This window comes from Anarhichas minor, unplaced genomic scaffold, assembly GCF_050575085.1.
Source record: "Anarhichas minor isolate MPS153535 unplaced genomic scaffold, ASM5057508v1 ptg000026l, whole genome shotgun sequence".
NCBI classification, from domain to species: domain Eukaryota; kingdom Metazoa; phylum Chordata; class Actinopteri; order Perciformes; family Anarhichadidae; genus Anarhichas; species Anarhichas minor.
The window spans coordinates 2,958,126-2,975,584 of record NW_027466472.1 but is presented as its reverse complement, the minus strand read 5'-3'; the positions used below and the strand labels follow the sequence as shown (position 1 = coordinate 2,975,584).

General features: G+C 42.5%; 1 protein-coding gene across 1 annotated transcript in view; it reads left to right on the top strand.

Annotated features, from left to right (window-relative positions):
• Positions 1-223: 223 nt before the first annotated feature.
• The window catches only part of igsf11 (immunoglobulin superfamily member 11), an 85,779-nt gene continuing 68,543 nt past the window's right edge, over positions 224-17,459 (top strand). The window contains exon 1 of the mRNA XM_076100284.1: positions 224-1,361. Coding sequence (XP_075956399.1) covers positions 1,301-1,361 — 61 coding nt within the window. The 5' untranslated portion in view covers positions 224-1,300. The remainder of the gene's footprint in view (positions 1,362-17,459) is intronic.

The following is a 17,459-nucleotide window of genomic DNA, read 5'->3' as shown; positions in this document are numbered from 1 at the left end:
TATTTATTGTTTACTGTAAAATGTTGTCCACCTATCTGTGTAAACGGAGTCACTATATAAAGAATTCTATTCTCTCTCTCTCTCTCTCTCACTCACTCACTCACTCACTCACTCACTCACGTCTGGCGTCAGCGGTCTCCCAGCAACAGCCGGGCTCGAGCTCGTCTTAATTATCCGCTGGTGAGCGCAGTCACGCCGCACAGACACACTGCCTAAAACAGGAAGCCAGGTAGAGTTTAACTACAAAATAAAGGCACACTTAGTTCAGGTGTGTTTCTCACAGTCATTTACTGTAACCCTATTTACTTAGACGAATCCTGGCTGACTATAATGGATCCCTCCGGTCTTCAGTGGAGTAAAGTGAATTGTTTTCACCTTGGACTGGAGGAGACATATTGCTAAGTTGTTGGTTCGGAGAGTTTTTTTTTTTTTACAACTTGTACTGACTTCACAAAATAATGAAACAATTTTTTTTCTTTTTAAAAGTGTGGGGAGCACACTTAAGAGCGAAGTGGTTCAACCCTGACTGACGGACTGCGCTCGACGCTGGGTTCAGCGTACGGCGCAGGCGCACTGTGCCCAACACTTTGCTCGGCTCGGTAAAAAGCCGTCGTGGCGGCGCGCAAGGTTTCAGAGCGCAGTAACGCCGTTGCCGCCAATGACCCTCCTTCCTTTATCCACCACATGACAAAACCGCCTCGGGTGTTTTATTTTGAAATAAAAATGAACAGGAAGTTGCATAGCTTCTAATGCCGATTAATTTGCTCCCAGGTCTGCTCAGCCGCAGCAGAACAGACGAGAAACCATGGAGCGCAACAAGACGCGTTGGAGAGACTCGCCTAGCGGACTGGATGAGCGCCAGTTTCTGATCTGTTTGTAAGTCACTTTCAGGGACTGTCGGCATATTGTTGTTCACCAGCAGGTGGATGTTGCGTTTCCCCCAAGCGTGCGCAAATTGACTGGAGAGGTCTGTGAAAGAAAATTCTTGGAGTGACCAGCAGCTACCAAAGAACGGGAGGAAAGGAGGAGTGAAAAGCGCCCGAAGGAGCGACGAGTGCCCGTTGGATAGAAATGCTCTCTGTGTTATTTTTACCACTCATTCTGAACATTTCACGTTGTATTCGGGAAATGTCGCTGGTGTGCGCTGCGTAAAAATAAGAACCCCGGACCGCTTTCATGTCTCACGCCATCAGGAGGAACAGTTACTTATCTTCAAGGAAACTCTGAGCGGAGCTGAGATTTCATCAAGAAGGAGGCACTGGGTTCAAACTGAGAAGCAGTCGCTGAACAGTTACGAACCATGGTGAAGTTTCATAACTCGGACCTATGGATAGCCTGGATGGTCATTTTCTGCATGGAGGGTAAGTTGTGTGACACTTGGAAACTTGTAGTTATCCTCAACTGCAAGCACAATGCGCCCCGTACACAGGCTTTCATACAAATACGAGTAATGATAATACAAATATATATTATCACTAAAACAATAATAAGTTATAGGGATAATATTCCAAAGGATTTACATATGTTCTGTCACGTGTACGAATCATTACTACAATGCACCCGCATCAGTACTGCAAAAACAGATGTATTTGGAATTAAATTGTGCCATGAGCTCAACCTCTCCATTCCGAGAGCGCGTGCCACGTCCATTTGATCCCCCGTCCTCCTTAATACTGTATGTTTGGATCAGGGAGACAAATCCCCGGCATTTCCACAAAAAATAAAGCACCGATTTAGGATGACTTTTGCCCGGTAAGTCGTATCATCTCTCCCAAAAGCACTTTTGATTGTGCACGTCTTATCCGTAATGTGCCATGCCGTGCCTGATATCGCTTTGCGCGTCTTACACAACATAAGGAGTACAATTACTGCTTTTAAAATAAAAAAAAATGAAACATGAAAACGTGGCACAGTGAGAGAGTCTGTGTTTTGAAAAAGAAAGACGGTGGAGGGTACCCAGCCGAGAAGTATGGAGACCAGGCAGCTTAGGAGGGGAAAACCCCAAAGGAAAATCACAATATCCTCCTATCCTGTGGGGAATTGTGTGTTTGCATGTGGCACTTTATAGTTTGTTGACCTTATCTTCCTTCTTAGTCTAGTTGTGTTCTTTGTAATCCAACAATACAGGTATTGGAGGTGAAGGCAAGTTTTTCATATGTTTGTGTTGGCTCTTTGTTGTAAGACTCTTAAGTCTTGTCTGACATTTGTTAAATAAGTTCTTTATGAATGCTATAAGAGATCTCCTGTAGTTCAGGGAAAGCATTTAGGAAGACAAATAATTACCATTAAAGAAAAGGTTAATGGCACAAAACATTAGCATCATTTTTAAAATGTATTAATGCAAATATGATCTATAGGCTGATGAGTAAATTGAGTAAACATTGTGTTCAAATCTTTATTATTTTGAGAAAAGGCAAAGCACAGCAGAAAAATGCTAGACAATGCCAACCTAGTCCCCTTAGAGCCCCATGTCAGGACACACAAAGCATTTCCACTGAGCCACGGATGCACACACACACACACACACACACACACACACACACACACACACACACACACACACACACACACACACACACACGCGCGCGTGCGTCTGCCTGACATGTCAATTTGGACAGAACAGTGTGAGATTGCATTCAGTCCTGATTGCCCAGGTGTTTCACTCCGCTGCTCACTTGTTTAGCTGTATACCTCTGGAATGAGTGGTGTTATGGTGTCTTGTCAGCTTCACTCAGGGTTACACACACACACACACACACATACACACACACACACACGCGTGCACACAAGCTTATTTGATTTGACCATGTCTTACCCTTTTGTCTGAAAAAAAAACGGTTTGAAATAAACAATTGTGGATTGCGGCCACTCTTTATTTTCCTCCCCAAGTCACTCACATGTCCATCCAATTCCAAAAACTCCTCAGCCATTGTAATGAGCGAAGGTTCAAGTATATATGACTTCATAGAAAGAACAATCTGCTCAGCATGTCGGTGCCTAGCAGCTCTATTAACAAGCCTGCTTGTTCTGCAGTCGCTGGGCAGTTTTTCTTCTGTACTTTTACGTCTTGGTGGACGCTGCCAGTGTTTCTATAAATACATTCTGATGCAGCAAAGTCAGTATTGATTGTGGGTGCTTGTTTTGGCTTTGTGTACTAACCTCCACTTTTTGCATGTCAGACATTGTCACTAGATTGATCTGATCTGTTCAATGTGTTAGCGGACACCGGATTGTTTTGGTTATTGCACAGTGAGACCGGAAAAGTTTAATTTTTAACAAAATCTCTATCTGTTTGACAAAAAAGCGTTTTTTTTTGGCTTTAATGCAGACATTACTTAAACCCCAGGAGCAGAGGGCTCCTGCTCCTGGGGAGCTCTTTGGGGTTCTGTGTCTTGCTCAAGGACACTCTGACATGCGGACAGTAGAAGCTGGGGATCGAACCACGTCTCCTTGTCGTTAAAGTACGACCCACTCTACCCACTGAGCCACAGCCCTATGCATTTGTAGCTGACGTACCACTCAACATTTAAAAGGAGGTGAAAAGAGGAAAGTTTTGAAGAGTAGAAAATCGTGAGCAACTATGACAGGAAGAAGTCAAATAAATAAATGACTTGGACATGCGTCAACCACCAAGTTTGTACGTGTACTAGTGTATCAGTTGGAGGACATGCCATGACATTCTGCTGCCATCAACCCTCCCCAGTCACACATAAATATTCTATCATTTAGAAATCTTACAGCCACACAGTGAAGGAATATTGGGCCGTTCAGATGTGCAGTGCTGAAAACATTTGGAGGAAGTTTGTAGAAGTTGAAAGAATAAACAGTGGAGGCTCTATGCTAATAAACTGATTAGTTCAGCTGTTGTCACAACGAACCCCCATGGCGATACCAACACAGAGCGGCTCTGTCCATGATGCCCCGATTTAACGATTCACCCAGAACAACCCTCAAGGGTGTTGCAGGGACTGATCCGGAGGTTCAATCAATTTTAGTAAATTAAATTCAAGCAGAGGTGGTGGCTCTGAACTCTTCAACAACGACTGCTTGTTTTGCTTGTCTGCATAATATATATATATATATATATATATATATATATATATATATATATATATATATATATACATTTCAGATTTGCATAGAGTGAAATGTTTGGATTAGCCTCCAGACTTCAATCCCACTGTTCTGTATGTTTGAAATGAAGAGTCTAGGGAGGACGAGGAGCACTCAAGCATAAATAAAAAAAGACAACATGGAATGTTTTTTTTTTTTTTTAGCTCATTGACATTCAGGGCATTCACGTCTGCATCAAAGCTGAACTTAGACCAGCTCCCTTCTCCACTTTCTGTGTGAGCTTCTTAACCTTTGTGGATCGGCTAAAAGTCCCGGTATGAAATGATATAGCATGCCTGGTCTGATTGTTGTTTACATGGTCTCCTTCGCTCAGTTTGCTGATTACATCTCAATCAATTTGTTCAAATATGATGGGTTCACAGTATATCAGTGAGGATGGTTTTGGTGAGTTGCAGCCCAAAATACATCCAGCAGTTGAGGTAAAAGCTGGGCAAAATGTTTGGAAATTTGAAAAAAGTTATTTCAAAACCTACATTCAATAACTAAATACAACAAACCCATAATAAATCTGCAAATTACCAAAATGATGTTTCTATTTTTCTTTTAAACAATTGCCGGATGACAGATGAGAGAAACAGACAAGAGCTTTGAAAAGAGAAGAACAAGTGTTAAGGAGGTGGAGAGAGCTACACAGCTCAGCTTGTAACCTCTGGCGATCTTGCAGTTTTTGTTGTTGTTGTTGTTTTGATGTGATGCACCTAGCATCCAACTTAGAGCATGCCTCTCAGTCTAAAAATCCTGCTAATGCAGAACGCATATGATGGAAAATCCCGTCTGTGTCAGTTTTATCTGATAAGTAGCGTGTTTTTCCCCCTCCTCTTTCCGCCTGCTGCTAAAAAGGAGCAGCTGGAACAAGAGTGTTGGACAGATGGAACTTTCCACCTCGATTATTTCTCTAACTAAAAATAGCTTCTCAAAAAATTAAAAGACCCCTGGGACCGCTTGCAAAGTGCATGTGCGTGTGTATGTTTGAGCGACAGACGACTTCAGACGACGGGCTCCTCAGATGATGGCGGCATGCGGCCATCCTGGGAGTGTGAATGAATAAATGATGGGCAGATATTTGGAGGAGGAGAGCACAGCATTCACCCGGTCCCACGGTCTCTTAAGCACACATTAAACTAGGCCCCTAAGAGTCCACAGGCTGCTGCATGGCAGTTGGCCAAGCATCTGAAGCAAACATCTGATGTGGTCAGTTCACAGAGGTTTGGGGCTTTGAGGTTTTGGGGTTGGTTGTACCTTTTTAATCAGAGGAGCAAACGAGGGAAGCATGAGTGGATCATGAGTGTGTGGGGAGCAGCGTGATGCTTGTTGAAGCTGAAATGTTATCAGCTATGTTTTTAACTGCATTTGGGTTAAATGATTTAAAAAGGAAGCAGGGGGCTGCTTATCAAAACAGAAGCTGATCCATCATTGACAGGTAGTATGCGTGTCAAACCTGTTTTAGATCCAGGTTAGTCATCTGTAACACTTAGAGTGGCAAACACTTTGCTTTTCAGTGAAAATTCATTCATTTTAGATGAACAAAGTGTGCAGCACTCTGTGCAGAGGTTTTCAACTTATATTTTACATTTTCATCAGCGAATCAAAACGGTAACAGTAAAAATGTGTGTTGCAGTACTGCAATACTCAGATTCATCTCAGTATGTTGGAGCCACAAAGAGATAATTGCCCTGAGCGGTAAGATAAGTTCTCCATGGAGGAAGTGTGATAATAGTGCTATTATGAAACCTGATGTTAGTTAAAAACCTGGAAAAGGCAACACCTCCACTTTATAACTCAAGCATGCAAAATGAATCACTGCAGTCCCGCAACAATGCTTTGTATGTCTGGTGCAGGAGGGAAGTCCGGTGCAAGACGATGGACCGTATAAAAGAAGTGGACGTGGCCACCTGTCCTGAAAAGTGAAACCAACGCTGAAGTGCTTAAAACTTGCATTCCTTCTAATGGCCATCAGGGGGCGACTCCTCTGGTTGCAAAAATAAATCTGTCTGTATAGAAGTCTTTTAGTACATTATCGCCCCTTTAGAGTAAAACAGACCATAAAGCAGGTTTAACGGGTGATGTCACGGTGGCTTCGTCCATTTCTTTTACACAGTCTGTTGACAAGACCACCAAGCATAACTCAATCTACACGCTTAATGCATATAAAACAGTATTTCGGTCCGTTACATACTGTGACAGATTGCACCATTCGGTTGAAACCATCTTTAAATTGATTTACCTTTCGAGTGAGTGTGTGTATGTGTGTGTGTGTGTGTGTGTGAGAGAGAAGCGCCCTGGGCTTATACATATTTAAAGCGGATGTCTTCCTCCTGTCGTGGCACCCTGAAGATACTCTCCCTGAAATGAGCAGTTTTGCTTCGCTGGCTCTTGAGGTTTGACAGGACCTTTGCTGACAGGACTCCTTCATTACACGAGTAGCTCGGCAGACATTTGGTACATGCAGATGTAACATTAAGATAATAGAGTATAATAGAGCATAATAGAGTTTTGATGAGTGTCATATGGTAAAAAAACAAATGTTCAACTCTCTGTAACTATCAATGAGTTTTAGTTTTCTGCTTACGTGCATAACAAATTCATGTATAACAGTTACTTACTGTTAAGGGTTGTCTCAAAGGCTCAGAATGAACAAAGGGAGTGAAAAGAAAGTCTCTTTCATCCCATGAATCCGAGGAAAGTCATGAGTGTGAGGAGTCAGACTTCCTGAGGGGAAATTGGCACCCAAGACAAATTTTGGACATTAAAGTTTACTCTATCTATCGAGCACCATCAACTACAGTCTCACACTGGGGTTTTCCACAGACTACACTCATTCTACATGACAGAATAATTATTGTTGAGACGCTCAAGATCCTTCGCAATATTACATCCATATCAGAAAAGTTATCAATTTAAACCTGTTTCCAAACAGTTTTCTAACATTAATAACATTCCACCCAAAATATGTATGTGCCAGCATCTAAAAGCTACACTTTGCACTTGACTAAAGGTCCTATTCATACTTTACTTATCCTTCACAAACATGAGAGAAATAATGCTGGCACCTGCTCACTCTCACGTCGGCAACAATGAAAGGGTTGCGTTCATTGACTTGTATTTTACAAAACCCCCAACATTACCCTCATAGTGTGAGTGATATACTGCTGCTTTCAATCAGTGTCTGCCAGAGCGGCGTTAAGTTGATCTCTAGTATTAATAAGAATAGTTGCTGTGTTTATCATTGTAGGCCATTATGAGCTCAGATCAATGGCGAAGGAAATGCTCCTGTGCACACATTATTCCCACAAGTGTGTGCTAACGAGCAGTGTGTGTGTGTGTTTGCGTGTTTGTGTGCGTGCGTCTGGGACCTCATATTCCCCAGACAAATAGATTACTGTGGATCCCAAAGGATCAAGGTTTCCCCCGGACTTTAATGACCTCATCAGTTTGATCAACCAATTAGGAATCATCAGGTTCTAAACACTCAGTTTGTCTTATGAGGCAGATTCAAGCTCTCCAGTGAGCTTAATAAGATGAAAGGAAACTTCAGGCTTCCTGTTCTTTTTTATGCATATAGAGGGAATAGCATTTTGACTTGGTCAGTCAAACCTTTTGGCAATAAATTGGAAAACTTTCAAAAACTTAAAAAATTGTTTAAAGCCAAGAAGGTATCGGCTACATGTTTTTTGATTCATTATTATCCCAAATTTGTAATTCATACCCTCAAATCACTTAATTTGTTTCCTATAATTGCAAATTGATTCCCTGAAAATTATGAAATCATGTTCTCAGGTTACCTACAGACATGTGCTCTTACTTTTTTATTTTTATTTATCTATTTTTTTCAGAGTGAAACAATCTAAACAATATCACGAGAAAGCATGTATAAGTAATGTTAACAATATCAACATCAGAAAGTGGAAGACCACACACGATTTAAAGAGATTTAAGCAATATTTTATTTTAGACTAAGACAAAAACACGATAAAGTAATCTGTAGTCTGTAGGTCAGGTGTGCTTGTAATCCAAAAGGTTAGATCATGATGGTGAGAGAGACAAACAGAATGAGAAGCCAGCCGAAATAACCAAGGCCCATCACACGTTAGATGGCCCTGCCCATCTCTACCTGCAGGCAACCTGCACAAGTAAAAACACAAGACAGCGGGAGGAGCACTGACAGGGTCAGGGTTACAGATCCCACTGCACTAAAGTGTTATATATACAAAAACAAATATCTCACTGCTTCTAGAGGAGGCAAGCAGACAGACAGCTACAGGAAATATCGTAGTGGAGCTGGATTTACAGCATTCCGAGAGGAAGGACGGGTGGTTTCAGTTTTCTGACACGAGCGAGTCCTGAAGCAAGGACTATATATAGGTACTTTCAACTGTAGTCCCTGGAGTACTGTGGCCTTGCATCACTGATTTGAAATTGATTGTTAATTGATCCACACCGCGACTAAATGACCTTACAGTACTTGATGAACCCGGCAGCTGAACTCGCTTGTGTCGCACTGAGAGATAATGCAGATCCTGTGACCTGCTTTGTCTGCATGGCGGTCCATTGAGTTGTCTTGACCAGATAATTGTGCAGGCTCCAAAAATACACTGTAGATAATTTCATACTAGGAATGTCATTTTGTAAATTGCTCACTGTCGCACAGAATGGGTCGTCTGCGCTCTTCTGTAATGGCTACCTTTAGCTGTTAGCTGGTTGAGAGCACCTAAATAAATGACTTCTCTCTGTTCAGTTTCTAAAAGCATCTGAGGGTCAGAGGTCTCCGACATGACGTTGTATCAAAAAAGATGGAGAACTAGTCAGCGTTTGCTTCTGTATATACATTCTTTCCTTTGTGTTTGTGTACATTTCCTAAATCATGTTTGTATCCCTCTGGCAGCAACATCTTAAGCTTGGTGTGTCCATGTGATCAGGGTGAGCAGATTCATTTAATTTGAAACCCTTTGCCTGTCGTCCTGACGCTCACGTCTGCTAATGGAGGGAAAATGCAGAATACTGAAGAGAACAGAGGGGAACAAAGGGAAAAAGGGGACAGATTCTCCTGCATTAAATATGCCCAGGGCTTTTCACAGCCATAGGTAATTCATAAACTGGCTGTTGGGGGATAAGGTAGTGCTTTTGCTCTTTTAATCTAGCTCAATGTCTCTACTCTCAAAATCTATTAACAAGAAATACAAACAGAGCTGAAGCTGATGAAGTAAGTCAAAAACAAGAGAAAACAAACACAGGTTTGTTATTTGGAAGACAAAAAAGGCAAAATATACACTTTTTCACATAAATTCCAACAAAGCCAACTATAGTGAGTGTACAGCTAGTCCCACATAGCCTATTGCTCTTAATGTTGGGTCAGCACCACACTACAGTGTTACTATCCGGTAAGTTGGGACTCAGAAATGAGATCTCCCTGCAGGAGTGGAAGGCGAGCTCTTGGTGTGACACACTTTGGCTCTCAGTAAATGTGTGTTAACTGCCTGAGTCGCTCCCTTTAGGAAAGGTTGTGCATCAGTTCTCAGCAGTTTCATTATAAGTCCCTCTTTGGCACAGCGCCCCACAGCCATACTCTCTCACTTGTGTCTTCTGCTCTCTCTCTACAGGTCCAACTTCCCTTTCTCTCTTGTGTCCTTCCACATTTCCCTCCAACCTCACTCATCCCTCTATTTGTGTTTTGCTTCCCTTTACTTCACTCTGTTTTCCAATTTCACTCTTTCGCTGTGTCTCTTTTTCACCCTCTATGCCTCGTTCTCACACACTCTCTCTCTCTCTCTCTCTCTCTCTCTCTCTCTGCCTCTTTTTCTCCGTCCTCCAACACACTCTGCCCACACACAAATGACTTTCCAGGGATGAGGGTGAGACTGAAAAGTGGTCCCCGCTTGTTCTGTCCTCACAGACAACAAATGAGCATGTCAAATCTGATGCATGTGAACAGCCATGAAGAATGGCGCGTTACGGTGGAGAGAGAGAGAGAGAGAGAGAGAGAGAGAGAGGCTAGCATGAGAGATCCCATCTGCATTGTTACAGCAGACTTCACCTTAACATTGCTGCTTTTTATCTCCAATAGAACAGGAGGGGGCACAGGTGGGGCTTTGACAAACTGGGGAACGCACAGTTGCCCAGTTGCGTGCACACACACACAGACATTCAGATGCCCTTGCAAACTAATCTCATAGACATACAGTACGTTTGCAATACATGCACATGCCTACACCAACACAGACGCATCTCATTTGCCCATTTGTGTGCACAAGTGTGGGACATGCTCATGCACAAACGGAGACACCTGAGGCAAAAACACCTTTCATTTTCAGACTTACTCACAGTTTGCATAATAAGTTGTCTTTCTAAACTATTATTTATATACTTATGTTTCACATGTCGGTTTAACTTTGGCCACTAAGCCTTGTTGAGGGCACTCTTAAAGTTAATGGTTGGATAAAAATGATAAGATGACCACTGTTTTCTTCCATCCCGTGAGACCTGCTTCTCGTGGCGACCACGTAGGTGGTGTTAGTCTAACAAGGAGAGCAGGGGCATTGATATCAGGGGGCACCATATGCTGCTGGGCCCCTTCAACTCTTAATCCATGCCTCTACTGCCTTATCTGGTTGCCCTCCCTGACAGCCTGGAGACTGGTGGTGGGGGCAGGGAAACACTGTCCAGTACGCTGCACACTGCTTTGTATTTGTAATGTGCTCAATTTGCAAATCCACTCGGCCCTAGATAGTTCTGCCAGAATGTGAAAAGGCCAAATTTCCACACACAAACACACATGTTAAGGATATACCTACCCACCCACACATAATGACACACACACACACACACACACACACACACACACACACACACACACACACACACACACACACAAATAACCTTCACCCCACCCTCCCACACGCATTCATATCACGAGGATATTGCACGGACTTAACTGATAATGCCAGATAGTAGTGTTGTGTTTGTGTCCTATTTGTCCACTATCCTACAAAAAGCCTTTTAAGTAGATCCCAGCTATTGGAGGAGCTTTAAATAAGCGTAACACAATAATGGAATGTCCGTCCATGCACTTTTGTCCCAGATGACATGGAGTGAGGAGAGGGCTTAGGGTGGAGACACAGAAGCACTCTATTCAGGAAACCAACTTTGGAGAAATACACTGACTTTTGTCATGACACTCTTGAATATGATAACGTTTCCTGTAATTAAAGGTACTCACCTCAAGATAAACCCAGATTTAAGAAGCCTTAAAAACCCTTAACTTGCTTCTTATTCGATTCTCTAACATTACAGTTGCATGGCAAAATCAACATGGACTGTATATTTCAGTGAATGATTTGGTTTCTAATACTAAAGTGTAGAGTGTAATATATAGTGTACAAACCATATACAGTTACTTTCTCAGCTGGAATAATACAAAATATACAGTTCTTGTATGATGGAACATGATCATTTAAATGATTCTAGCAATAGCTGAAATATCTCTCAGCAAGTCAAGAGAAATAGGCTACATGGGTGTCCTTGTGACTTCACTTGAAAGAGAAGGTGAGGTGATGTGAGGTTCATAATATATTTATTTAATATATATATATATTTTCCTCTGCTGTAATTGTATTATCACCAAATTAAAACCTTGTTGCTTCTATATGACCGGGGAGGCTGTGACTTGCTCACTTGCCTCCTCTGATGAGCCGCGGCTGCTGATCCGTCGCCAGCTTGTCCACTAAGAGGTGATTTGTGAATATGGAACAATGTGTAAACTATTGAGCCAAGGCCCAAATCATCTGCTAAGACGGGCTTTGCTGCAGATTATGACTGTCATTTGGTCTGTGACCCTGGCTTATAGATAGCTTTGGCTTTATTTGATCAGTTCAGTGACACAAGAGCAATACCTCGCGTGCAAACACATGTATAGTATACACATAAGCCACACTTATACACTGTATTCAACACCATTCAAACTACTGTATATATCAATGTAGTTGTTTTTATTTTTACATTTTACACATTTCAGTTATTCACCATTTTTGTCAGGACATTTCCTACATCAAAATCCACTTGGAGATGTGTGAAGGAGATGACTGCTGTGTTGAAGTACTTGCATGTCTGTGTAGTGTTCAACACCTTAAGAATCTCTTAAAGGACTTTGCATCCACTGTGAGGTACTACTGTAAAACCACCGTCCATGATGGTGTCTGGACTAGCAGAGAGACAAACACACTTGAAGCCTGACTCTGTGTACTACTCTATATTAAAGTAAAATAAGATAGTGTTTCTTTCCCAAGATAAACAGCGGTTTGGATTTGAAGATTTACACAAGTTTATCTTCCCGAGTGGATGGCGGTTCTAAAGATATGTAGCCTGGTAGGAAACGCTCCACTGCCTGCTAATTTCTTCTTGATTGTCGGTGACAGTGTGCCAGCCAGCGCCCTGTGATCGGAAGGCGTGACAGGGTACATATGGGATGGTGAGATCAGATAAATATGATTGTGTGAGCTTGTTTGCTATTTATAGGCTAGCAGAAGCTGCAGTATTTGAAATCACATCTAGTGCAAACTGGGAGCCAGTGAAGGGAGGTCAGAATGTGTGCAGTGTGACCAAATTCTGATTTGATTTAATATTCTTGAAGCTGCCTTTTGTACGAGTTAAATGTTTTTGGTACTGTTGATTGGTAGTCTGGAAAACATGGCATTGGATTATGTGACTGTTGATGAAACATGCAGAGAATGCAATTTTGTTTCCTTGCAAAACTTGTAGCAGAGGCTGTTCTTCCAGCGCTCTAGAATGCAGATTTTGGTATAATTGGCAAAGCTGTCAAAAATGAAGTCATGATTATGGACATAATTTAGTAACTTCCCCACCACATAACATGTAGATAGAAAATAGCAATGGGCCTAGGAATGAACCTTGCGGCACACCCGCGTTTATCTTTTTTAAATCAGATTTGGAATCTTAACAAAGCTTTAAATCCTTCACTGCCTTTGTAAGATCGCTCTTAAGACAGATTTTAGTGGTGGTGGAGATGGTTAGCATAGTTTACTCTTGAAATAATCAGTTAATTGAAAGTCTGTCCAAGAATTCTGAATGAAAGAGATTATATAGCTCATTAATTATGAATGCATGAAGAACAAATTGAAAGTCATTAGGAGTGATTCTAAATAGATTCCTAAAGTGACATTAAGTGTGTGTGCTGTGCCAGAGATCAAGGTGGTTGAAAACGGTAATGGTATGCTTTTGTCCTGCTGTTCCTACAAATAGTCTCCTGCGGTTATTTTCTTATTGTCATCTGTCATTGTCATCATACAACGTACACACACACACACATGTGCACCCATGCAGGATGTACACACATCCATACAATGTCAAACAATCCAATTTGCTACCATCTAGTCAATTGGGGTAATTAGAGACTATTAAGTCGTTTTCTCCCTGTGCACTATCACAACTGTAATTATGGCAAAGCAACAATGATGTGCAATTACAGTTCACTGTAATTGCTCCAAAGTGATGTGATGTCAGTAAAGATGGCGGAGGGGCGCTGAGATGATCAAACTGTATTTTATAATATTGACAAACATAGAAACTGACTCTATTGTACTCGGCTTGAGGGTGCGTTATCAACATTGGACAATGTTGGGGATGATTTCTCCATTGGAATGTGGGTCTCCAATGGCCAGGTTTGAATGTGTGGCTGTCCCTCTATTGTACATTGTAATTAAGCAGAATGGGGCTATATAATGTTTTAAGAGTGGGTGTGAGACGGGCAGAGAGCGTGACTTTATTACTGTACCACTGGGTGATGAGGGAGACGTAGAGATGTATATTAGAGCACAATGGGAAAAAATACTCTTTGTTAAAACGAGGAATAGGAGTGCTCATGGAGACTGCCATCAGATGCTGCATGAGACGCTATTCACCATTGTTATAATAAAACCCTGCTTAGATAAAAGATCATGAATACAGGTTGAACTGAAGAGAGGAAGCAGCCACTCTAATGGATTACACCAACGCCACGCACAGCAGCGAGAACATTTTTTAAAAATTCTAATTTTAATTAATCGTTGTTTGAATTACAATGACAAATTAATATGGCCGTGCAGATGAGATGAGGCAGAAATGATACAGTGTTCCCTAGCCGGTTATCAAAGCATCGCAGACACTGAGAATGAGTGCTACACTATTAAGGAACGTGCGTGTGAGAATAACTGGAGACCAGTTGACTGATAGACAGGTGAGCATGAAGCTGAGAGAACAAATCAGCCACACAGACAGATTTCACACCTGGTCGGAGGATGACAGACCTGAGAACCTGAGAGTGAGTGAGGAGATGCAGGACTCAGGATGGGTGAAGAGGTCCCTCCGACAGTGCAGGGTGAGTGGACATGCAGGTTCTAGATCTTTCCCTAACCTAAGTACTTGTATTGCAAGAGCAGACAGCGGGAAAACAAATAAAGATATGTTGTCAGTGAAAATTATACAAAACAATAAGTTCTGTAGAAAGGCTGTTTTGACACCGTACACTTTCAGTTATCTGTTCAATTTGCCAAACAATTAATTTGCCCTCTGTTTCTGTTTTATTGTGGCAGCTTTTATCCAGTTCTGAAGTATTAAGTCATCTGGCCTCTCCGCTCCAACTCCAAAACATCTGGAACTCACCATAGTCTAAATCCCTCTCTCTTAAACCATTTAACACTTGTTCTCTCCGTGCCATCCCTTGATCTTCTGCTTTTGGTTCAGAGGGCAGAGGGCTCTTGACAACCCAAAGGCTTGATTTCCCCTCTTTTCATTTCCTTTCTTTATTCCCAGCTTGGGGAGTTGTGAATGAATATGAAAAAAAGAGAAAGAAAGTTTATTTTTACCGTTCATTTGCGCTGCATTTTCTCACCCTAGCGCGGTGGAGACTCAGGTGGGCACAAGTATTAATAGCTTCCTTCGTTCGTGACGTCAGCTGAAAGCACACATGCGCCTCTTAACGCTCAGAGGTGTTTTATGTTAATTAGAAACATCACTCTCAGCAGTTATTTAGTCAGCGCTGTACAGCACTTGTCAGAATATAACAGAAGAGAAAAAAATTTCTCTCCACCTGCCTGCTTTTCCACCTCGTAGCCACAGTCTTGTATTCTTTCCGTCTTCTATCTGCTGCTATCCTGGTCTCTGCTCCCCAATCTTTCTCTTCATCATCCTGCTCTTTAATGTGACTGTCAAACAGTATTTCATTCCCCCTCTTTTCTCCATTTCTCTGCATGACCACGTGACTAATCTCTCTCTTTGCCTCCCTCTCTTCATTGAAAAAGGCCTGTATACTCTGTCTGAAAGCTTTGTGGGGTCCTAAATGCTAAATGCCAGTCTATCTCTGCCAGGCGCCCGCTTAGTGCCGGTCTCCTTGGTGATGAGACCGGCGATCAGGCCGTTCCGCACCAGACACTGAGGGGTTTGTGATTGAGCGAGCATGTTTGTGTGACTACGTGTGTGTGTTTTGTGTCAGCGTACAGTAGAAAAGTGTGTGTGTTTTGCTCCCTATCTGTGAAACGACGTGTACTGTATTTAAGGGAGGGAGAGAAAGCAGGGTAGTACGAGGGGACATGTACTCGCTGGCTCATTATCATGTGAATGCATTATGTTTCCTGTCAACATGCCTCTGCCAAACAAGTGGGGCCCTGTTCTCTCTGCCAGGACTCAAGCGACACAGCGGCCAGGCCCCAACGTGGTGCGGTTCTGTGCTGGCACAATTTACCAGGAGTTTAGCTCCACAGACACTGCTGCTGGCCTCGGCCCGATTCAGTTCATCTGTACTGGCGTCTCGGCAGCCGGCAAGAAATGAGATGGAAAGACACCATTCAGAAATGGATTGGATTTAGATACTTATGAAATAATCTTGAATTCTACAATAGCAATCTCATTTTAAGTACGATTACAGAAATGTCTTACAGTACGGTCAAAAGCTCAACATTTATCACCAATTTTGTCCAGCCATCAATTTTTCTGACGTTAATCTCAACCCCCATTCCTCTCATCCTCAGCTCGTAACTCTCTGACGCTGGGTCAAAACCTCTTGCCGTCATTTTCTAACACACTAGGTAGCCCAGCGCGTCAAATTATTATGATCCACTTCGGTCGCAGTAAATACGTGGTTAATGTGAGGATTCAAACAAAAAACACCAGTTGAGTTAAGGAAAAACATCATGGTTGGGCTTTAAACAAGTAAAATACTGTTGATCTCGAGCTCTATTTAACCCTCACTCCTCACCCCTGAACAAGACCCTGAGATACTTGAACTCGCTCACTCAGGGCAGCAACTCACTCCTAACCAAAAAGGGAGTTATACATAGCGTTTTTCAGCAGAGGACCGTTGGCTCATACTTGGAGGTGCTGACTCTCATCTCGATTGCTGCACTCTCGACCGCAGTAACTCACACGTGTCGTAAGCCTTCTCCAAGTACACCTAACGCATGTATGTAGACTGGATGAGCACACTCCCGTGACCCCTCTAGTAACCCTGCACTGCTTCTCCTGGATCTAAGGTTCGACAAACGGTCGGACCCTCCTTTCCAGCACCTTGACATAAGCCTTCCCAGCGAGGCTGAGCAGTGTGATAACCCAATAATTGAAGCACACCTTTTTTAAAAAAGGGAACCACCACAGCCCAACACTGTCCGGAGCCACAGAGTGCTTGTTTGTTGGGTTGGAGAGTTCCTCAAAGTGCTCTTTCCACCAGGGTCACCACCAGGTGGTGATCAGTTGACAACTTCGCTTTTTACTTCACCCGAGCGTCCCAGGTGTACGCCCGCAGATCTGATGATAGCACCATAAAGTTGATTGACTATTTCCTAATTAATCTTGAATAAAGGTATATTTGACTGATATTTTGATTAATTGTCTCCAAAAAGGGGAAATCCATCTTGTATCAAGTGTTGACCATGCTACTAATTAAAAAAACAGATGACCTGAATCTGCTTTCCTGAATCAAATCCCAAGACAATTTTAACAACCAACAGGGGGAAAACCTTCCCTAGAATCAGACCTGTGCTCTGAGGAGAACCACCAAGCAGATGGCCTTTGCCATTATCATTATCGGCCCAGTAATACTCTAGTAATAATCTCCCTACATCGGAGCTGGGTCTCTAGCTGCTGTTGGGGGTATTGATCCAGCTGACACAGACTAGTTCTTTGAAACGCGAACGTAGAGTTAGAGGTTAACCCTGTGGTCTGAGTTCTCACATCTCACTGGGACCAATTTAAGGCCATGAATATCCGAGGGGGCCCGACAGCATGACTCCTTCTGCTAGTGCAAACCTGAGGTGTTGTAAAGCTGTGTTTGCAGGGAATCAGTG